The sequence below is a fragment of the Photinus pyralis genome, unplaced genomic scaffold, assembly GCF_008802855.1.
Source record: "Photinus pyralis isolate 1611_PpyrPB1 unplaced genomic scaffold, Ppyr1.3 Ppyr1.4_LG4, whole genome shotgun sequence".
NCBI lineage: Eukaryota > Metazoa > Arthropoda > Insecta > Coleoptera > Lampyridae > Photinus > Photinus pyralis.
The window spans coordinates 33,338,856-33,363,502 of NW_022170511.1; the positions used below are offsets into that span (position 1 = coordinate 33,338,856).

Here is a 24,647-nt window from a genome sequence, read left to right on the forward strand (position 1 = left end):
TTAACCCAGAAAAGTTGGAAAAAATGGGTGTTTATTGATCGCTTTTAACAATTTTTCTATTGGTCCGATTTTGTTTGTTCATCCTTTGATTGACGCAGACTTTTGTTTTCTTTTTTTTACTAAAGAAATGTTATTCATAAAATATGAACCGTTTTCGAGTTCAAACATTTTGAAGTTTTGTGGCTGCTGATTCCTGAACAATTTCTTTTTCTTCACTGACTCTTCTTCCTGCCTGTTTTATGCTGATGCAATTGCGTTGGGCCTGTTGATAAACTTGCAAAATCTGCAATAAGAACGTTAGTTTTACCGGCCAAAAAGCAAATGATTTGAGATGTAAAACCTGGAATAAACTTCGCGAGGATTTTATTCTTAATTCCTGTAAATTAACGATCAACAGGCCCAGTTTAATCCCATCAGCTGTAAAACAGGCAGGAAGAAGAGTTAGTGGACAAAAACAAATTGTTCAGGAAGCATAAGAATTCGATTTTACTTCGAATTGCTTTTATTGCAGTAAAAATGCAGAAAAAAGAATTAATAAAGACGTTTTAAGCACTAGGAAACAAAAGAAAATACTTTAGCAACATTAAAGAGGAGAGATAAGACAGATTTCAATAACAATTTTTATTAGCACGGATCCAATACGTTAATTTATTTGCAAAAAAAGCTATTTACTTACTGTCAAAAACGGTATATCTTAAAACTGTTCCCCCCGTTTTTGCCGCTTTTCTTAAAATTTTTCTATTAGAATAATATTTTTTATTTTTGATTATTAAAATGTAAGTTGTTACGAAAATTTTGCTACCCCGCGCACCTCTGTACGATGAAAAAAATAGATTTTTCATCCCCTTGAAAAAGAGGTGTTTTTTTTCAGAAATCGTGAGATCTTGGAAACGGTTCAACTTTATGGGCCCAAAAATTATCTTCTTCTTTATCATAAAACAAGCTATGTTTCCTCCAAATTCCAAACCCCTACGACATTTTTTCGGAAAAATAGGAATAAAAAACGAAAAAAACAGTTTTTCCAGTTTTTCTAGGAAAATTGGAGGTTATGTGAAAATAGTGCAGATACAAAAGTTGCTCATTTTTTTAATCTCTATAACTTTTACATTTAACATTTTCGTCTAAAATTAATAGTTTTGGCACAATTTACGAAACACCACTTTCCACTCCTTTCCAACCCCCGGGATATCACCCGCGGAAAAATTCAGCTGTTTTAATTATTTTTTCCCAATTTCTATTCATTTCACCTGCCTGAAAAACTCGGTTTCGCCCGGTAACTAATTTTTTTTGAAAATAAATTATTTTAGAGCTATTTAGCCTGGACGATTAGTCAGAATGCGTTTACATAGGATGCAAGTTGGCAAAATACTAGATTGTAGTGTCAACAATGTTAGTAAATAAAATTAAGTAGTAGTAACACATGGTCTTTGGTAATTAATTAGTAATAAACTAATAGTGATAGAAAGCACAAAATTGTGACATATAAAAGTTCCAGTGGGAACTGAAAAATAACCAGGGTTAATAAGTATCCGTAGAAATCATGATTAAGAATAAATGAAGCACAAAATGAAGCTGTTCTTCATAATTTTTTTGGTCCAAAAATTCTCTGGCCGAAGTAGACTACAGACAACGATGACTTATGCATTTCTTGCGGTGTTCACAGATTACCAACAGATTAAGTGAGGTACCCCACTGTAAATACACCTTCGATGACCCATGCAAAGTTCAAGCGAATCAACATTGAGAGAAAAAGACCAAAACCATAACAACTTACTTTTCATGATTAATTGTTTTTAAGAGACTCGCGCGCTTAGAATATTATTCGCAATAAATTTTCCAGCGCGACGCCCGTCTCGTAATTAAAACTACTATTATCAATGCCGTCTCCTACGGATTTTTTTTTAAAATTTATTAATTTTCCAATTTACGTAATACCGCCAATAAATAATCGGCGAACAAAAGACGCCCGTGACTGTTTAAATCGTAAATTAAAAAAGTAGCCGTTTCATTTAAAGGATGTTTAGTAAAAATGTGACAATAAATATGAAAAATAGTGATTATTGTGATCACCTCGTGATAAATGTTTATGCTAATATTAGGCTAGTTTTAATACCTCTACGTACATGTTTTGCTCAGGTTAACTCGTTTCATCAATCAGTCCCTGTCCGAAGAGTTGGAAGTAGCAATTATAAACATTCATTTCTATTCTTAGGGAATTATACATAACTGTTCATTTCTAACTTTTTTTCCCCCGTTTTTGACCGCACCTTTATTGTACTACCTAGCTAGCGTTCCCCCCGGCTCCGTTCGGTTTTCTAGACAATGCGAGAAATTTTAACAAATATAATCGGGCGCGGGTCGGACTAAGATTTAACTCTATTATAACCGGACCAGGTAGACCGTAATTATTTCATTCTTCAGACAATAATCGAGAAATTGATTGCCGCGCGCGTTCGGTAAAAAGTCCCAAATTTGCCAATCGTCGGTCGGTCGGTGGCGGCGGCCCCGAAGATGCGCGTGTACTCTTTTAAAGACATAATTTCATATATTAACGCTAGACCGCGCTCGATCGTAAAATTTATAATTTATTAAACATTTTTCAGGTTTGGCATATTTTTAACAATTTTAGTTGGGTCCGTGGTGGAGCTTAACGTGTTTTGTATACTATTAACGCGGCTGTAAAACAAATTATTTTATAACGTGGCTACTTATGGAGTTAAGTCATCCGGTTGCCCGGCCATAAAATTTTTATTTTAAAGACGTATCACCTTCGAGAGTATACGCGATTTTTGGATTATAACAGTAATTTTTACTTCGATTAAACAGCTGTGCGTTTTCTTCGATTTTTATTATTGCCTAACGTAGCGTATTCAATTCGGCGTTACCTAATAAAATAATGACTATATAAGCTGAGCGAAGTAATTTGCAATTGGCATAGTATTACTGACATAGTTAGAATTTAAACAAAGAATATTACATATATGGACGAAGTTAGTTTCTCTCCTGTAAAGGAATCATAATGAAAAAGTCAGTCAAAACCTTCATATACTCATTAATTAATTTGCGTGGTATTATTATCTTTATATAATTACATGGTGCTGCTTTAAGTATGACAAAACTTTTTCGCTAAGAATGTATTTATTGTTCGTATTCGTATAACTTTCACCTTGCGATTGATGTTTAGCCCAAAACGTAGCCAGCAATTATCTTTACGGGGTCACTTATTATACACCGGTTGAATAAAATTTTCGCTATTTTTGTCATTGCTCTATTCGTAAGTGTATGGTTAAGTAATACATTTAATAATATATTCATTTAAATTGCACTTTAATTTTCAATACTTTTGATATGTGAGTACAAGATATCTAAATATCATTGAATTTAATTAAGTGCCCTATAAAAACTTTATTTTTATGTCAAGAACTTCTAACAAGTACCTATAAATTGTGCGCAAATCTGGCGCACATAAAGCGCACTTTTTAAACCGAAATATAGCTTAATAAATAATTAGCATGCTATATTTATCAATGCACGCTATATAAGTTATAAGAAGAATCACTCCCTTAGAAAAATTCTCGGCACTATTGCATTTTTCCTGTGTAGGTACCTTTCTACAACATTCAATTTCGGAGATATTTGCATTTAAGTAAGTCACATGGCCAGTAGATACAACCGCCCTTTATGAGTACGCTATTCCGACACTCCGTTTACGAGATATTCGTTTCGAGCTAACCAATAAATGTGCGAAATTTATTTTAAAGTTGTAGGAACGTGTTTTTTTATTTATTAATTTGAGCTCCCTCATCATCATTTACTACCATGTATTTTCTTCCAGCGGCGTATTTAAGAGAATAAGAACCGTTTCGATAGTAAATTAACTAGCTTTTGTACACTTCGTTGGCCCATAATTGTTACCCTTTGTCTTAATGCAGTTTTTCCCCGTTCCGTGAGGATTTCGGGAAGTGCTTTGGGAGTAGGTACACCTTAACGCCTTCAAAGTTCTAAATTTCAAGTCTCTATCTTCCACAGTTTCGACTGTAAAATGTAAAATCCCGTATTTTCCGTTTTCGTAGCAATTTTGGAAAATCCTCATAGCGTTCTTCTACAATCCCCAAGGAACTTACATTCCAAATTTCAGCTTTGCCAGTAAGTGAAGGGTTTTATATACCTTGCGTTTCTTTTGCCCATAGGGTTTTACATGTTAATTTGGAACCCCTATCTTATCCTACTTTTTAGAAATGCTAGCAAATGGAAATTGCGCCCACTGATACGATAACTAACTACGATCACACAAATTTTCAATAAGAAATTTAAAATACAGAACCCGAGAAAAAAGTATTGAAATTTTCCAAAAATAGTACATAGCAAAGCAGCTATGAGAACTCGGCGACTTTTATTTCACGGTCTGTCAACTTGTCAGTTCCTACAGCTTTTTGGAAAAATTTAACATAAATTCTCAATAAAAGCCAAAACAATTCAGATTTTGTTGAATTTTCCTATCACTATGAACCACTACTTTCTGCTGTCAGGTTCAACTAGGAAGAGAACACAGAACCCCATCTTGAACCCAACTTAGAAAGGTTGTGTTTTAAAGCAAGCTCATGTCTCGTATAGCCTCTCCCACTCCTATGTCAACCTCCCCTTCTCGTGGTACATTCTGTTTTAACTAACGATGACGTGGTGACTGAGGAACTTTTGGTATAAGAAGTCACCCCTCCACCCACCATATGCCAACGGCCTCATGAAAAGGACGGGTGAGCGGGTGGGGTGTAGGGCACTCTATTGTCCTTGTGGTTAGAAAAAGTCACTAAAGGGGGATGAGTCCTTGGGAACCAACGGCATAGAATGTGAAAAGCAACAGCAAACTACCATTTCCCTAGAATAAGCAGTTTCAGAGAACTGCCAAAAAGAGAATTGTATTTTTATTGCAATCTATTGAACCCACTTGGCAAGTTTACTCGCGCTCTAAGTTTGAGAAGTGCATGTGTATAAGTAAAATCATGTAGCAATTTGGATTAAAAACTCTGCTCAATAATTCCTTTCATTATTAGAGGATCATAAAGGTGAAAACCAGTTTCCTCCCTCCTTCCAACTCGCCATGTTGATAAGGGGTCAGGGAAAAGGGCAGTAGTTGTTACAAAACAGTTCTTTTCGTTAATACTTTTAGCTCCACCTTACCCGCACTGAGTCGCGAAGAAAAGCTATGGTTCGATTAGCTCAATTCCTTTGAAAGAGACCTTTGATTAGAATACCACGAAGGGCAAATCATACAAGTTTTACTGTCAGATACAAAATCTCGGAAAATAATTTATGGGGGAGCCCCCGGTCCCCTTAAGGTCATCTGGCACATTTTCAAGGTATGCATACCTATTGCAAAAAATGTCAGGAGAATTCCCCTGAAAGTAGTTCAAAAGCACAGAAGTGAATCCAGGGGGCTGGGGGACGGACAAAACTCAAACAATGTTTTTTTTATTTAAAAAAATGCGCTAAAAATTACTGCAAGAGAAAGAAAATGAACAAAGGGCAATATGAGGTATATATTAATATGAGACAACGCATTGTGAGAGCATGCGGCCTAAAATACAATTTAGTTTTATCTAAGAAATCCAATACATTTATTGTTTTCTCATTTTCCGATGTTTTCTAACTATAAGCGCCTTCTTCGCCGTTTAATCTTATTTTCGACCCCTCCCCCTTAAAAACTGAATCCCTAAGGTTAAGGGGTAGAGATAAAGTTAATTCACTACGTACAAATATTATACAGAATGTAACATGTAAGTATACAAAAGAAATATAGTTGCTACTGGCTACCAAACCAAGCTAGTCCTTAAAGTAGTGTAATGGAAACAAGCGAGACCATTTTAGGGATACTTAACTGGGTATTGTATTCCAGGTAGACAGGTTCGGGTATGTTCTTCCCGGATTTGTTCACATTTTTGTAAAATTCCTACCACAGACTATGGCGTAGATCTAAACAGTGATCCAATCTAGTTATTTACATCAAAGTTAGGAAAATGACACATTACTGGCGAGGAAAAATTGAAGTGCGAAGCCCCTTTGGGGATGATCCAAAATCATCTCAAAAGTAGAGCAAGTTTTATGTTTAAGTTTTGGAAAAAATCATAATGCAACAAACGTATAAAATGTATAAGCACAATAAACGGCAAAAGTGTACAATTATGAGAAGCGGAAAAATAGATTTTTTACTATAACTCTCTTTGTAAGAGACACAAAAAATTCCTTCCTTGGTGCAAACTTCGGAACCATAATGAACCAAACAGCAAAAAAAGTACCTAGCTCTTCACGAAACCGACACAATCATAGAGGCGGACACCCGGACGGACGGCCGCACAAAATGACCATAACAGCACATTTTTTCTTCTCTCTAGACTTTGGCTCTGGGTCTTCTGTTAATATTTTAGATAAATTGGTCGACGAATACAAAAGTTGAATTTGCGCATGCGCAATCTGTTAAAATTTTCTATAGATTTATTTAGTAATTTAGTTTTATAAGTATCACCTTCTGTTAAAATTTAAAAAAATGCGTCTACAAATAAAGCCAAGGAGAACAATAAGAATAACTCTTAAGATAAAGATCACGACCCAGCCGTAGGGACGGACATACGGACGGACTACGTGGCCACAATAGCATATTTTTTTATGTTTGTGGAAATGCGCTATAAAGCTTGTTCATGGTCACAAGCATTTTTCCGTAAAATAATTTTCTCGTGTTTTACTTTCACATTGGCGATTTTTAGCACCCGCTGCTGTCGCGCTGCTAAGTCGCGAGGCTAAAAATCGCCATTGTTAAAGTAGTCCGAAATCGTATTTTAGCAACAATAATTTTTTTAATCAAACACGAAATGGAACGTTCGTAAGGACGTTATACACTTTTTACGTTTGTTTGCTTTTTAAGGGAGCCAACGAGAGATTTGCTCATGTAATTCTTCATTTAATATGCTTGTAATAGACAAAATGCAGGAATTTTGATGTATCTTTTCAACTGAGAAAGAGTTCAATCTAAGGAACCCTGTATTATATCATATTTTATGTACGACTGCTTGATAATGCGGTGATTAGTGGCCATAATTTGCCATATTATGGCCTAGTCCATAATGATAAAGTAAAACGGCCGCCTGTCAATGTGACAGTCGTACTTAGGTGTCAATCCAAGGTAAATTCAATTAATATTTTAGAAATACTCTACAAATGCTTGACATCTGTCAATGATATATAGATTTTATCGTTTATTGAATTCCATGAAATTTTCATTTTTAAGGTTAAGTTGCAGTCGTACATAAAGCTTTGTATAGGTCGCGTACATAAATAGGCTTTATGGGGACTCGCCTTGTTTATTTGTGCCTCGCTCGCAAGCTCGCTCGGCTAAATAAACGGCTCGTCCATAAAAACCCAGTTTATGTACTTGATATATAAATAGCTATTACCACCCTATATGTCTCAAGCAGTCCATTGAAGGATAATAGTTTTCTTATGAAATTCTCATATAGGTACTAAATTTTGTAAAAATCATTTTTTCGACCTCCTGTATGGGGATGTGGTATCTTAGGGTTAGAATTTGCTGCACTCCGTCCCCGTAGCAATTCACAAAAATTCTATATGTCAATAGTCCAGTGAATAAATACAAAAGGAGGGGAGTCACCTTACAAACGGTCAGGATTTTCCTTTTGCATGAGGAGTCTTCTAGTCTTTTTCCAAAAAATCAGCAGTTATTTCTTCTTTCTGACCCTTGAAGCGAAGACTTTCTTTCACAGGTGATGAGAAGTACTATGCGATCAAAAATGAGTTGCTGTCGAGTCGCCTTTGGAATTTTTGTTTACATGGGAAATCGTACTTAACTTGAACTTCCAAAGGCGACTCGACAGCAACTCATTTTTGATCGCCCGTTATTACTCTAAGTATTGCGACCATGGTTTTTTTAATGCCACCGTTCTTCATTTGGAGCCATCACAATCTTGAGTTTCCATTTGTCGCAATTAAACGCCCTGTTCCCTTTTGCGCCATCGTGTTTCTCGGAAATGGCACCTTAACGACAACTAGGAAGCTAAAAATTTGGATGTAATAACAACATTTTTACTTTAAACGCGAAATATTGATTTTAATGCCATCCTATATGGTGGATGTCCCGTCGGTGACGAATCTGGTGGCGAATATTCTGAAGGTTCCCTTTCTCGAGCGAAATTTGGGAGGAGAGGATATTTATAATAATAATAATAGGACTTTATTGGACACAAGATATCAATATAACAAGAAGAAACAAAGAAGAAAAAAAAAACAGGATAGTGTCCAAATGGCGAAGTTCAGGTGTGGAAAAATCCTTACCTACTCTTCCCCTTAACCATTTAACGTTATTTACACAATCTTATTTATAAGGCGTGTCTGAATATACAATGAGCATGGAAACAAATGATGTACGAGAGATATAAACAAACAATAACTTCAAACTAAAGTTAACAATCACAGATTATTACTTAATAGCAATTTACGGACCTGATTTTTAACCTTTTTAATCTCACAACACTTAACATCCACAGGTAAAGAGTTATATATATTACTAATTACATAAGAAAATGATCTTTCATATACATAGTAGATTTATGTTTAGGCATATTGAGTAGATCTTTACGAGGGATGTTGATGTTGTGAACATCGGTACGAAACATTATCTTATTATACAGGGTGGTGACTTACTTAACGGATCATAGGGATTTGAATGTAAAATTTATAACATGCGATTATTGGCTCCCCAAATTATTTTAGAGCAAAGATGTATTAAACTTTTTTGTAGAAAAATTTTTTTTACGCCAATCAACCGTATTAGTTTTCAATTTTTTGCATAATAAAGACGGAAAATTGGAAAAATAAAACCCCCATCTTTTTCAATAATCTGAGATGCCATGGAATTTTCTAAAACAAAAAGATATCCAGTTGTCAATTAGCAGCTGCAGTTCGAAATGAATTTTATGATCGACTTGGTTACGGTTTTGCAGTTAATGGTGACATTTAATTGTAAATTGTTATATTGTTATATTAGGAAACCGTTTTTAGTAATTTGGTCTTTCTTTATGTTGAATTCGCTGTTCTAAATATAATAATTTTTGATAGAATTTGATTTGTTTCATAGCAGACATTCCATGGCATGACGATATTGGCGTAGTTTTTGTATTATAAAATTCCATGGCATCACAGATTATTGAAAAAGATGGGGGTTTTATTTTTCCAATTTTCCGTCTTTATTATGCAAAAAATTGAAAACTACCACGGTTGAGTGGCGTAAAAAAATTTTTTCTACAAAAAACCTTAATACATGTTTGCTCTAAAATAATTTGGGGAGCCAATAATCGCATGTGATGAATTTTACATTGAAATCCCTATGATGCGTTACGCAAGTCACCACCTTGTATAGGTAGGAGGGCGATTTAAAGTTAACAACTTTATGAAATAGGACCGAGGCATAAAGGAAACGTCTTTTATTCATATTAAGGCAAGAAACCTCATTTAACTTATGTGAAATAGTAATAGTATATTAAGATACAAGTGTATAATCAAGTCTTTAAAGCACGCGCAACGAGTTTAAGGGCACGACGCAAAGCGGAGTGCCTTTAACGTTGCAAGTGCTTTAAAGACCAATTATACACGTGTATCTTATAGTATTTTTTATTATACCTGCAGTATAATTTAAAAATAGGAAATACAATGAAGTCATATTGACGTTATACTCGAATACATGTCTAATTAAGTGGGCTGGGTGTTCGTAATTTCACGATTGCCATGGAAATGTCACTTGACGTTTGCTTATAAAAATCATCGTCTTTGTGAATTAAACGATTTCCGTTGAAAAAGATAATACACCGTCCATTAAATCGATTGTTGTAAAATCTAAACAAACGTTGGTAGGTGTAAAATCCAACTCCAGTAAAGCCTATTATAAAGAATATGAAAAGTTGTTTCCATGGATGAATAGGAAGTTACTTACGAATAAAGTCTTAAATGCATCCATAATGCTGGCATATATGAAGGAAATGTCAAAGGTATTTAAATCTTCTATATTTTGGTGCATTCATTCAAAACTTTAAAGCAATGCTGCGATTAAAAAGTGGAACAGATTTGGAAGCATACCCTAAATTACGCGCCTTTGTGAAAGCTTCAACCAAAGGATAGGTACAAAAGCCAAAGAAATGTTCTGCATTTACAGAAAGCGACCTAAGAGGATTTTTTATTTCATCCAGATGACAGTTTCAAAAGTCATACTTGAAGTATCGTTACTTAGCAACTTTAAAGCACGTGTGTTTTAAAAGCCCTTTTTCGCACGCATTTGAGTGTTTAAAACGGAGATTGTAATTCAGGTATAATAAAAAATTTCTTTTATCCTAAAGATAAGACGGAGACATGATATTTTTTAAGAACCTCTCATCGTATTGGAGTCGCATATAATATGTAAAAAAAATCCTTTGACGCGGTCTTGATTTCCCACCACGGAAGCAAGTGCTATCCATTTTTTTGAAGTTTGGGTTAACGAGGCCTCAGAAGGATCTGCAACTTGACACATTAAATATTTTTAGTATCTTCTGTAGGGTATGTTTAACTGGTACAAAAGTAACGTACAATTGCGTTTACGTGGCCTACAGAAGGGGCTGTAGTTTTCTGATACACCAAATACTTTTTATTGTATCTTCAGTGGGTCCTGTTCAACTGGTTGAAAGGTAACCCGCTTATGAATGTAATCGTAGTAATGAAATTACATAATTTTGTAAGAAAATGGGGGGTTAGAGTTGCAAATTTTGCGGTACGTCACATACATTTTTTGAAACTTTCCAATTGAATGGAGCTCATCTTCCGTACGTAATCTTGTCAAAAGTGTTATTTGGTTTTCGGTTGAAAATGATTCTTTCCATGCTAAGTGTTGAAATAGTACAGACCAGCCACCAACAGTACAAAACTAATATGGCTCGGATTAGCAAAACCATCACTGTGGTCCTGGAGAATAGAATTAATTAAATATTAATTCCTAGTGATGGGATTATAAGAAATGAATTGTGGTTAAGTGTCACACACGTTTGTGTTTTCTTCGCCTAACTTATGACTGTGCCAGTTGTAAATCACATTTATCGTACACCTAACGCCGTATTATAATTATGTCGTGAAATTAATGATCTGTATCGAGATTTTCATTTTATTTAGGTACTACATCTGAAGTAGAAAACTTGTAAGTGGTGGCGTTTCAGAATGCGGAACATCTGCCGTCTCCCTTTTTTCATTATTATTTGATCGAAATGTTTTGTTAATTAAGATCGCACATAATTTGACAAAAAAAAACTGAGTGCGATTTTAATTTGAACAGTCATTAGCGTTTCGGGTATCCAACTTTGTGTGCCTAATTGGTACTATAAACAATAGTTATTTATTTTCATAAAATTTGGTTATAATTAGATAGCATGTAAAAACCGTTACTCATAGAAATGTACAACTCCACAATCCGTACTTACATGTTTAATATCGGTTACACACGCAATATCATTTTTTGTTATTTGATATTACCTTAAGGCACTTTAATTTATATAGGCGGTAATGTGAATCTACTTCCTTTACAAGACCGTCTGTTGCTCGATCCATCATTTAAATCACTTTACACGTTTATTACATATTTTTGGGGGACCGAAAATCGTCGACATTTCTTCGCACTTAACTTAAAGGTAATTATTGCGGCCTAATGAAGTCATTATACGAATTTTTGAGATACGTCGAATTGTTTACTCATAATTAATGCGTTCGGTAAAAAACCTCAAACATCTTAAGGTGTCATTTTTGTTTTTTTTTAATCTCAAAACACTGGCATATAATTCGAATTGGCTTGCAAAATTACTCCTTAATCCGTTTCGTTCCACTGTAAATTTGCCTTCAGCGCAATTCGTCCTCGACGAATTGTTTTCTGACAAATTCATACTCAGACTGCACTGTGGGTACTCCGATTTTAATTAGTTTTATTTTCTGTTACAGGTAAGCGATGGTCTTCTACTTCGGCTAACAGTAAGTTTAGAAATTAAGTGACACTAACACAAAAAAAAGGTCGGGGAATAAAAAATCGACGAACTTAAAGCTGCCAAAAATACAAAAAGAATATTTTAACATGGTCAGGACACTTACGGTTCAGAATAAGCGCCTACTACTGGAACACACGAACATGACAGCTTACCAGAGTGGTCCAGTTGTCCAGATAACTTATCTTTGCGTTATATAAGCTTCCGCAACTTTCCTCTTAATGTCCGACTACTTCTTGCAATTCTTATTATAATGTGGCTCAATATAGATACAAACATGGTGTAAGAGGGTTCTGAAGCCTTTGGAATGTCTGCGTGCATTTTTATTACAAAATTGTTGTATGAAACTGCGCTGATGTATAATTCATCCCCTTTAGGCGAATTTGACAAATTACTAAATTGGTTCTTGCTTTCCTTTAAGAACCAGCTAGCTGAATTGCCCTTTAAAGATATTATTATGTGATTAAAAACTTTTTACGTTACGTTAAATTTAACACATACCCCGCGTTTTTGATTTATCAACTGTCAAAGGTGGCGGAAAGTTTCGGCCGAAATCCTAAATCGCCCATTCACAGTCGACCAACTTAATTAAGACTTGGCTTTGCGCTCGGAATAATACACGACTGAAATTGAAAAACGAACCATAACATTCAATAAATGTTTTTAAAAGCGCAAGAAGCGAAATTAACTGTTTTTGTATCGTGAACGCAAAGCGGTAAATTCCTTTTTAGGTCTGCAAACAGCGCTCTATTTTCTTATTAGATTTCCATACGATTCGTTCGCTGAATGCGTGATTTCCATTTCCGGAATGCGCTTACGGACGAAATAATCTTAGTAAACACATTGTCACAGGTCCATACGTATTTATTGATCTAAAATATTGTAACCGCCAAATTTGGGATCTATCCGTATAGTGTTTAGTCTAATTCGAGTGTAACTCAACTGTTATTCTTTTTAACAATATATGCAACTGATTTTCCGACAATGGCAATATACCGAAAGAACAATACGTCGAATTTCAATTTACCGAAAAGCAGTTTTACCGAATCACACTTTACCGAAAGGAGAGTTTACCGAATCTTAACATAACCATCGAGGTGGAAATGTGCTCGCCCGAAAAGATGTTTTTTTATTGTAAAATTCGGCATCCTCAACTAAACGATCTTACGCCCAATTTGCAAACTGTTGACAGTTCAGGTGGTCCCAAATAAAACGTGATGAAGTTTTCCAAGATTTGCTGCTAACTTAAAAGGAAAGGTTTTAAGGCGATCCGTAAATGTTATAATTACAGTTCAAGCTTCAACAGAGATTCTAGAAAAATTGTTAGAAGATTTCGTTAAACCTGATGAGTTTAAAGAATAATCGGAAAGGAATTAAAAAATAGTCCTAGGTGAAACCGCTTAGAAGAATCTTGGGAATCTCCTTTCTTTAGGGTACCTAGAGCTTCCTAATTTTTCTTTTTGAAACACTCGAATATCTTGGAAATCCCATTAGAAACATTTTTTTAAATATTCCTAGCAGTGCCATTAAAAGTATTCCCAGGAAAATTTTTGGGTCATCGAAAACTCTGGAAATTTATTTGGAAACTTTTTTGAAAATAACGTTTCAAAATAATCCTACATGTCTGAGAAGGAATCTTTGAAATCGCAATTTTTGATTTTTTTTTTAAATCTTAGAAGAATTGTAAATATTCGCATCAAGAAATTTAGGAAATTTTCCTAGAAATCTTTTTAGAAAGAACATCCTAAAACTTACACAGTAAACTTTCTTAGAAATCTGATAAATTCAGACATTTTTTTCAAAAAATTTAAACAAAAAACCTTAAAAATCTTTTCACAGAAATCTTTTTCATGAAAAATATGCTTAATATCTGCACGAAACTCATCCGTCTGTGAGAGGGTTCGAGATCTCTCTACTGAGACTATGTTGCGTGTGAAGCGAAACCTCCATATTTTTTGTGGACTCTATGTGTATAAGAGAGATGTTGAACGATTATTGACACTAATGATTAACATGTTTATTGATTAGAAAATGCAAATATAGTAAATTGATTCCTTGTTTGGCGAGTCGATACGGAACAGGTACGAAAGGAATACTCGTATGAGGGAAAAGACTTACTTGATGTTGTTTCGAAGTAGGTCTTCTTGGATGAAGACGCAATAAACAAACGAAGGCGATAAGGGATGATGGCGATGGCTGTCTTTTTCGGTAGCGACAACGTAGATTGTTGGTCGATTAAACGACGAAGGCGATGATTTACAGCGACAAGAACGACGAAATTTTGTGTTGCAAACGATGATAATGTACAAATTAAATTCGGCGAAATGACATGGTGCTTTTTAACAACCATGTTCATTGTTGACGGTTGTACGACGACATCTTGTATTCGATTGATGTGCGATTTCTGCTAATTCATGGTAATTCTGCGACGGCTCATAACAAGTGGAAATATATACAGGGTGAGTTTTTAGTTGACTCTCACTATGGAGATCTCGCAAACCGTAAAGGATTACAAGGTCTCTTAAATGGGAAAAGTTATGTAGAATTTCAAAAGTCATTTTCGAAAATGTGCTGCGGTTCATTTATTTTCAAAGATATCAAAAAATAATTTGAACAAACCCTTAGGGATTCTATCTCAGCTTTCTGATGGTGCTAAAATAAAGCATTTTTTAAATGATGTTTTTCGAATTTTTGACTGTAAGTAAATTCTCTATTTGTAGAGTTACAAAGAACAAGGGAAAAAGTAATCAGCATACAATTCTGCATAACTTACCCATTTAATCGACTTTGTATCTTTTACGGTTTATGAGATCCCATAGTGAAAGTGGAAAAACTCACCCTGTATACACTGTGTCGAAGATGAGGGTGTCTATCATGGGGATCTCGGCAACCATAGAAAATCCGAATATGGTCAAATTAGAGTTATTATCATACTTTAAAGAAAACCAGAAAATTCCGATGATTTACGAAGATATCCCAGAAAAATCGAAATTTACCGATTTCGTTTTTTTTCTGGTGTTATTTGGGCAGATACAAAAAAATAAAAACCACTTTCTCATTTCCACTTTTTGAGCTCTACGCAAGACACCCTTGAGAGATGCGACGAATTTGGGGTAGTTCGCCTACAGTCGGTGTGCTTTTAAAATTAAATAAATATTAGCGTAATAATAATTGCAATTTAATATTTAAAAGAAAAATAAATAAATATACAAATTATCGGCGGAAGGAAACAAACGGGCGGACGGACGGACGGGCGCCCCAAGCGCTCCAGGTCGAGGTCGACGGTAGCAGCGGTGTGGCGGGTCGGAAACCTCGGGTGTAACTTCAGCTGAAGAAATGGCAGCTCCAGGTATCGGGCGGTTTCAGTAGCTAGCGGCGGTGACTTCGGAAAAACGAAAAGAAAGCAACACAACACAAATGGGCGGAAGCGGCGGAAAACCAATTGCGAGAAAGCGAACAATATCTCCCCCAATTAACGGAGCGGTAGCAAAAGTTCGCTAATAGCCAATTCCACTACGGTACAAGTCAAAATCAAGTGGTACGGATGCAAAGAAGTGTAACTGGCGAAAGTGCAAAAAGGTAAAAGATTTAAATACAGTTAAAACACCAAAGGCAAAAGATGCAGAAGACAAAGAGTTTACGTTTCGGTTAACCACTAAAAGTGAAAAGATCAAGATTAAAATACGGTATAGTTTCGAAAAAAATTAGCTCGATGAATTAACGTACTTACGCCAAGCAAAAATGGCAAAAGATCCAAATTCATAAGTGCGTTTTCTGTTTATTTAAACGTCCATTTGAGTAAGGACAAACTGGAAATTATTTAAGAAAATTCAGAAAAGTGAGAAAGTTTGCAACTACACTGCGATAATATGCTGTAAACATCTCAGTCGGTCCCCGAAATATTCTAACATTTTCATGAAATGCATTTCAAGGAATTCCTGGATGATTTTAAAAGAAATTATGGAGAAAAATGGTTAGCTCATTTTGCTAAATGAGAAAGATTTCCGAGACATGATGAGTTGAGATCTTGGACAAGTTGAATTTTTTCTAATTCCATTAAAAAATCCAGTTAAAAACTAATAACACCGAAAAATCAAAGTAGGTCTAGGACTTGGAAATTTTATTTTACACGTTTACGCAGTTTTTGATTCTGAACAACTTTTCTTAATAACATTTGTGCGTAATTGGTTCCCAAAGACCAGATACTGGTATGTAGAAAACGTTTTTTTTTGAAAATTTCTAAGGCATACTTGATTTTTCGAAACAAAAATTATGTCACAAATTAGTGTTCAACCAATCAGGGTTGATCCCCAGAAGCTTAAAATTCAATTCGACAATTTTTGTCTTTTACAAGAGACGACCATGCAATCATGGGGACATTGTATACAGGATGCTCCTGAATGATGAAAAGGTGTGTACAAAATTTCATAAATATCTAACAGTGATAAAAAACTCAATTTTTTCTTAATATTTTAACACCCTGTAGCTCGAAAACTAAGAAGTTTAGGACATATGTTGATATAAACTTTTCTCCTTAAAATCACCCGAGGATTCACACCCCGTATTATCGACACTCAATTAATTAACACCCTGTATAACTGCCCACTTTAATGGTGATCGGGAAGAAGCTTTTGAACTATTTTTACAATACATATGAATAGGAAATGGACGGTACCAACAGAGGTGGGAGTTAACCTAAGTTTAAGTTAATTTTAATCAAAAGCTTATTAGAGCAGTGGTTTCCGAAAAAATTCGCCATGCCCAGCTGACCAGAACCAAGGCATTATTAATTAGTCCATATATCCATTGAACTTGAAAGCAACCTGCGATGTCTTTCGCTCTTTTATGTTTTAAAAAATAGCTCAAGAACATCAATTTAGATGCACAAAGAAATACTTTTTAATCAATATTTTAGATGGCCTAGATACCTACACTAATAATTACGGAATTTAAAGAGACTCTTTTCTTACCCATCGTTGAAATCTCCGGTCGTTTTTGACAAATATATTCCAATGACTTTTGTTTATAAACGTGTTGCAATTATAGGCATCATGTGGAGTAGTTCACGGAATTTAAAAGCGAGGCGTGCTCAAATTTGAAGGTGTACTGCATACCTACCCTAAAATTTCTCACGCAATTCAATTGATTAAAAGTTACCGATATAGAAATTAAAAATTTGCCCGAAACTAAACGCAAAACGTTTATAATGTCGTGATCTTGTCTTATTATTTTTAAAAGGTTACAAAAAGGAGGTGTTTATTTTTTTCTGCTCTTTGTGCAATTTGCATCTACAAAACTTCGATGCACGCTATCGTACCCTATTATACATTTCTCACATTTTACATAGAGCGCAATTTTGGGCTTTCGTCACATCATTTCCGAAAAAAATAGTAACAATTTCTTTCGTGCAAAATTGTAATAATATTTTTCATTAAGAGGGACAAAATGTTACTTTATTTGGAATAAAAGGAATTCGATTAAATTACCAACATTTTCGACCATCTGCAAGCTTGACTAAGTTACTAATTTTGATTATAACAAAATCGCCAGAAAAAAAGTGCAGACTAACCTTCGAGGAGAAGTTTTGATTTTGGGTGGCCAACTACCTAGACTGATGTTCCAATTTTATACAAATTTGACCATAGATATATGTATCGTACCACCAGATCTGTTATGGAGCTCATTTCTGTAATGAAACTCATTTGCGTACTCGACAAATTAAAGCTGCAGTGGTCGTTACAAAACCATATTTCACATACAAGATTAATTTTCTCTGCTCCTATTAAGATTAACCACACATACCTTTGCTAATGCGATGTCTCTTCCGGCAGACTGTACATTTTTCTAGAACTCATTTACTTCGTCGTCGTCGTGTGTCTGCCTTGCGAGAAAGAAGTGCTTTTTTAAATAAATATTTTGAATTGTACAGGGTGCGATCACAAAGTATCCAAAACAATTCGTACTTTTTCGATCGGACTTCTCAATCAAAAGTTATGGACTAGCAACCAATTTCGAAGGAAAATTCAAAGGGCTGTAACTTTTGAACTAGTAGCCCAATCTTGGAACTGTTTGAAATTATGGATTCTACAGGTCACATTCTATAAGAAAATTTTTTTTCCGGGTCGATCTGAGACAATTTTTTTTTCGGGCTCAAAAAAAGGCAGTGTATAACCTTCCTTTTTTACCAAAAATCGACTGCACCAAAATTTCTCGGGAAAACACTTTTTCTTATTAATTTTGGTGCGTAGAATCCAAAACAATTCGTACTTTTTCGATCAGACTTCTCAATCAAAAGTTATAGACTAGAAACCAATTTCGAAAGAAAATTCAAAGGGCTGTAACTTTTGAACTAGTAGCCCAATCTTGGAACTGTTTGAAATTATGGATTTTACAGGCCACAATCTATAAGAAAATCCAGCTTGGGTGTTTTGATTAGGTTTCGTTTTCTTCTTCTTATTTAGAGAATGGAATGGCGAAAATCATGTAATCGTACAATTGCACAACAAAACAACCCTTAAACGTTATGACTTGTGGTTCGGTTATAAACTGTATCAATTTGTGTTATGGAAAAAAGGGTGGGGGGGGGGCATTGAAATTAAAACTGCGACCACAATATGAGGTTATAAAAAGATATTACTTTAAAAGTTGCACAAAAAAACTACCCTTAAACGTTGTGACTTGTGGGTTTTTTATAAACTGTATCAATTTGTGTTATGGAAAAAGGGGGGGGGGGGCATTTAAATTAAAACTGCGACCACAATATGAGGTTATAAAAAGATATTACTTTAAAAGTTGCACAACAAAACAACCCTTAAACGTTATGACTTGTGGTTCGCTTATAAACTGTATCAATTTGTGTTATGGAAAAAAGGGTAGAGGGGGGGGGTATTGAAATTAAAACTGCGACCACAATATGAGGTTATAAAAAGATATTACTTTAAAAGTTGCACAACAAAACTACCCTTAAACGTTGTGACTTGTGGTTCTTTTATAAACTTTATCAATTTGTGTTATATGGAAAAAAGGGCAGAGGGGGGGGGGGGCATTGAAACTAAAGCTGCAACTTGATATCGTCAGGAACTATTTTTCAATCTTATAGTTCGGTTCTTTGCGTAGTTCTTGGGGTGTCAAAAGGACTCGGCACCGCTGTTTTATTAGGATAATGAACAGAAACTTACATCAAGTCCGATCACAGCGGGCGTTCCAATGTGTTTCCTTCTACAATCCTTTCCGATCCTGCCCATATAATATTGTACGGGTACATTTTCGCGACCTACGCAAAATTGTCAATAATCAAGTTATTAATATATTACCGTTGAGATACGACGACGCGAACATCTGTAAAAGGAAATATTTTTATTATATTTTATACTCGTCGCGCGCGAAATTTACGATATCTCGAAATGTGATTACACAAATTTCGGCCCGTCGAGTGATTCGTTATGTTTATTATGCAACGCGCCCAGAAATTAATATTTTTGTAAACTTCGTCGCGAAGCTTTATAAATCAGGCGAGTCTGGGGGTGTAGTTAATTTAACATTTGTCGCAATATGACGTCGGGAAATATACGACTGGCATTTTCCCTTTTTACCAACAATGATACCACACAGAGATCTCCATCTTAAAGGAGATTTGCGCTTGTAACTAATAATTATATTAAAAAATCAAACTTGAGTAGGTGCTCGTATATGATGTTTTAATCGTTTGCCTATGTCGTGTAGTTCCCTTACAAGTATAATTACTTGCATTTTTCAGGCAAACGTAAATGTTTGTTTCAGTTTTGATTTATGATGTAGGTACGGCGGGTGTAAGAATCGTAGCCCATTTCTGAATGAGATTCGAAATTTGGTGCGGGGATAAGTATAAATCACGTTATAGTACGCGTCAATGGCCTACCGCTATATTAAAAAGTTAAAACATATGTTTTATGTGCACGCAGTCAACAAAAACATAAAGAATCTGATAATCAAACATTAAAAGAAGCTATAGGGCCATACGTTTTGGTAGACAGTTTCTCATAATATCTCGTAATTACTACGCCGTGATATACCCGTTTAAATTTATGAACGACTCCAGCAACATTTTATTTATGCTTTATTAGGTCATAATCTTTATAAATAAAAAAAGATGATAATTACGTTGCTCCCAATATTATTAATTTGTGTATATGTAGGCGTTTCATGATACCTCGCAGCAAATCTTAGAATAATGCCAGGAAAACCTAATTATACAGCGCTTTATCTTTAGGCAACCGTCCGCTGCCTTCGACTTTAGAGGTACGTCACCCTTATTTCGTAATCAGTGCAGTTTTCCAATACTTTTTCTGCGGTACGAATTATTTATTATATTACCTTTTGCTCGCAACACTTTTGCCGACTTGTACCTTTTACACCCACAAAAAATAAAACAATAGTGTTCGTTCTGTTGCAAGAATCTCAACCGTAAAAATCAAAAGCAACCGATTTCCTTCGGGGTCTATTTGACAATATCGAGCGATAAATAACGAAAGTCTTGTAGCTTTAAATGTTTTATTGTTGTGATTATCTTAATTATTAGTTTTTTAAACTGACATTAACATATTTGCGTTCATTCTGCTACGCTCCCCATATACTTAGACGAGATACAGATCTACTCGAGCAGTGCAGAAACATCAAAAAGAAGTTGGTAGTTTTTTATAAGACGTTTTTCTAAAACGGTCAAGGAACAGTATTATGTTAATAATTCAAAATTCTATATGATTACCCCACTAATACGATCTTCAATATCGCGTTCGATTCGTTGCATCGAAAGCGGTTATAAATATTCATAGTGAGAATGCAGAATTCTTAGTTTAGATTAACAAACCGTCAGTTATCAGCTTTTAAATATCGTGGTCTTTGATGCAATTCGGCAGACCTAGACGATGATGATGGTTTCGATCATGCGATCTTTTTCGAACATTATAATATCGGCAGGTTCCTTGAGGCTACGCTAAAATATTCTGTCGTATACCCCTCTTAAAAGTTGAGAACGAAGCTGTTGATGTAAAATTCAACATTTAATTACCCCGTTAATACGAAACAAAAATCAACATCCTAAATTTGGATTCCAGTCCATTTCTGACTTGTTTTATGTAAACAGATACCTTGAGTTTTTCAAAAAAAAGGTCGTAGATGGTAGACAAAAAACGTGTTTATTAACATATAATAATTTAAAACGTTAAGCTCGTAATGACAATACCAATACACATGTTTTTCGATTTGCTTAAAAGGCACTTAATATTAACGTTTTATTTTCTCAACGGCGTGCGATGTCATTTCGAATTACTCCATAAATTCAAATTGTTAATTACCTATATCGAGTTTATGTTTGGTTTCACGCGTAAATTGCTTAAAGGAATTTTGCTGCCCAAATGCAACAAGTGTTGTGGCAATTACATGTACGTTTGACATTTGTTTAGTAAATTAAGGCATAGTTAAAGGATTAGTATGGTCTATTTTAATTGTTATGCCCTTAAACTTACTCAAAATTGAATTATCTAAATTTAATCTTCTACTGGACGAGTGGAAGCCATATGCCACCACCCTGTATGTGAGCTTTTGGTGCACTTTCCTAATTATCTATTAGTTTACAGTTGTCAAACTTCGTCTTCTTCATGACAATATCGAGTGTTTTTTTTGTGCATTTCATTTAGAACTTGGTGGTAACTGTAGCGGCAGTATTTCCGGTGGAGATACTGAAAACTATAAGAGACGAGTGCAATTCTACCAACCGAACTTACTATCCTCTTAGTTTTTTTCCTCGAAAAAATGCACCACTGTCTCGATAGTTCACATCTTCCAAAGGTGAAAAGGTTGAAAAAGAAGAAATCATGGTCATTTATGTGGTTGATAGTTAATAGTACAGTTCAACAAAATTTTTCGTCTATGCAAACATGTTTTTTTCTAATGGCTGTAAGGTAAGGGGCGAGGTGTAAGAGGTGAATTCACCTCGCGAATGAAGTAAAATTAATCCCCACTGTATAATTTTATTTCGAAAATTTTTCGTTGTTAATTAGAATGTTTTTAATTTGACCAAAATTATGGAATAAAACATTGTAGCTACACCGGGAGGGGCGGGGGGTGCCAATTAAAAAATCATCTGCTTGCGATGCCTATATAGCTCCATTTTTTTGTATATCAACCATATACATAATTTATGTTGGCGTACAGCAAAGTGATTGCTCTTTTCAAAGGTCTTAAAAAACATGGGCATTGTATTTGAAAAACAAAAGTTGCATCCATTTCCGGAACTGATATCGGAAGTTTCAATATGCGATCGCATAGATCGTAACACATATAAAATTATATTTGACAAATCATAACTAAAGTCGGTATAAGCCTTGGGCCCTTTTGGTATAACAGACTGTATAGCGGTACTTGGGAGTAGGCGGCTTAAAAACGAAAGGTAAAGAGAACTAAAATGATCGCATTCCCTTAACAACACTCCCTACTTCCCCTACATACTAAATTTTATAATGGGCTCACTAAAATTTAACGAATTTGACTGAAAAACCTCTAACCGTTTCCTTTAATAATTGTGACCGAGATTCAAAAAAGCAAGAAATAGGAAAACCTATTTAAATTTTCCAAACGAACTCTTATAGGTGTTCCATTAGTGCGGGGGAGTTTTAAAATTCATTGTCGGGTCATGTTGAAGGACTTTTAAGGTTACAACCTGAAAATATTTTCAACGAAAGTGCAATTCTTATACAGGGTGCATCAATCTTCCACCCACGCACTAATGAACCACCCTGCATTACATGCCGCATTTTGTGATTCAATAAATCATGAAAAGGTATTAAAAGAAACATTTTAAAAATTCCCAACCGTTTTTTGGGATATGGAGGAACTAACAGAGGGATCGCTAAATGCTAATTTCAATCACCTAATAAACCAAGGTGCCAAAAGATACAAAAGTATTAAAATTTGCATCTCTTTTTTAATTTCTTCCAAGTAGCGTTGAACTAACTGATTTTGTGACTGTAATCGTATTAATATAGGTACTTGTATTGAAATATAAGCTGCATTAAATTTTTGAGTGAAATTCTAAATAGGTACCACACAAACGCGTGTATTAAAAACTCCCTTTACCACTCATCCATTGGGCCTGGACAGCAGGCATCTGAAAAACGGGCATGTGGAGGGTGGAACGTCACTTTCTTGTTACCACCTGAGTCTAAATTCGATCACATGAAATAAAAGTGTGGGCTTAGAGCAAACCCTAGGCAGAGCAGGGGTATTTGTGTTAGAGGGTCGCTAGCTGAATTTGACAGAGAGTTTCCGTTATTTTTGAGCCGCAAGGGAAAATCGTTAATCGGCGAGAAGCTCGCTCGGCATTAATACAGATCTGTTATTAAACTTCCCAAAAACTTTTGTTAAAATAGTATGGAGCGAGGGATAAGTCGACTTATAACTTTTTTGAATTAAAAAAAAAATGCCGAGCGATTGAAGGGCAATTTCGGAACAATTTAATTTACCCCAGCAGAATTCTACTCTGCCTGGTTTTGTGTTGAAATTTCGTACGCCTATTCTAATGTCGATCGAGTAGAAGGAACACAAAAGTGATTGCTTTCAAACCTAGGCTTCCAAACTTCCAAAAAATATTTCTCTTAAATAGTGCTGAGCGAAGGATAAGTCGATTTGTCACACTTTTTGACTTTTGAAAAAATAAGAGATCTGTATTAATGCCGAGCGATCCAAAGGCAATTTCCTTACCCCATGAGACCCTTATTCTGCCTAGGTTTGTGCCGAACTCGCCTTCGTCTCGCTCGGTACTGGTTTTAAAGCTATCATTTTTGCGTAGAAACGTAATCATGTGCCTATTCTAATGTCGATCGAGCCGAAGGCACACAAAAGCGATAGCTTTCAAATGAGTGTTTTCCTAGGCAGAGTAGATGTCTGATGGGGTAAGTTAACTTGTGCCGAAATTGCCCTTGGATCGCTCAGCATTAATACAGATCTATTATTAAACTTCTATTCTGCTCGGCACTGGTTTTAAATCTAGCACTTTTCGGGTGCAAATTTAATCACACGCCTATTCTAATTCCGAGGGAGCAGTGCTAGTTTTAAAACCAGAGCCGAAGGCGAGTTCGGCGCAAACCTTGGCAGGGTGGAAGGCTGAGGGGTCAACTCGTCTCGAAATTACCCTTGGATCACTCGGCATTAATACAGATCTGTTAGTAAACTTCCAAAAAATTTTTAAAATAGTGCCGAGCGAGGGATATGTCGATTTATCACTTTTTTGAATTTTTTTAATTAACATCTGTATTAATGCCGAGTGATCCAAAGGAAATTTTGGCACAAGTTAACTCGGCATTGGTTTTAAGCCTATCACTTTTGTGTGCCTTCGGATCAATCCACATTGGAATAGGTCTACGATTAAATTTCCCCGAAAAAGAGATAACTTTAAAATCAAGGCGAGTTCGGCACCAAACCTAGGCAGAATAGAGGTCTAATGAGCGTAAGTCAAACCACTACTCTGCCTAGGTTTGTGCTTTTAAAATCAGCGCCGATCGAGCCGATAAAATTACGACCAACGCCAACGGCTAAACGTTTCTGTTAATGAGATCA

The 24,647-nt window shown here is 35.3% G+C and overlaps 1 protein-coding gene across 2 annotated transcripts in view; it reads left to right on the forward strand.

The window, feature by feature from the left end:
• LOC116168644 (cadherin-related tumor suppressor-like) overlaps positions 1–24,647 on the forward strand; it is a 119,577-nt gene that overhangs the window by 66,164 nt on the left and 28,766 nt on the right. Inside the window, exon 3 of one of the 2 annotated variants that reach the window (XM_031484577.1) lies at positions 12,016–12,351. The exons of the other annotated variant lie outside the window; for it this stretch is intronic. Coding sequence (XP_031340437.1) covers positions 12,016–12,066 — 51 coding nt within the window. The 3' untranslated portion in view covers positions 12,067–12,351. Of the gene's footprint in view, positions 1–12,015; positions 12,352–24,647 lie in introns of those variants that run through there. 2 annotated transcript variants of the gene reach the window in all.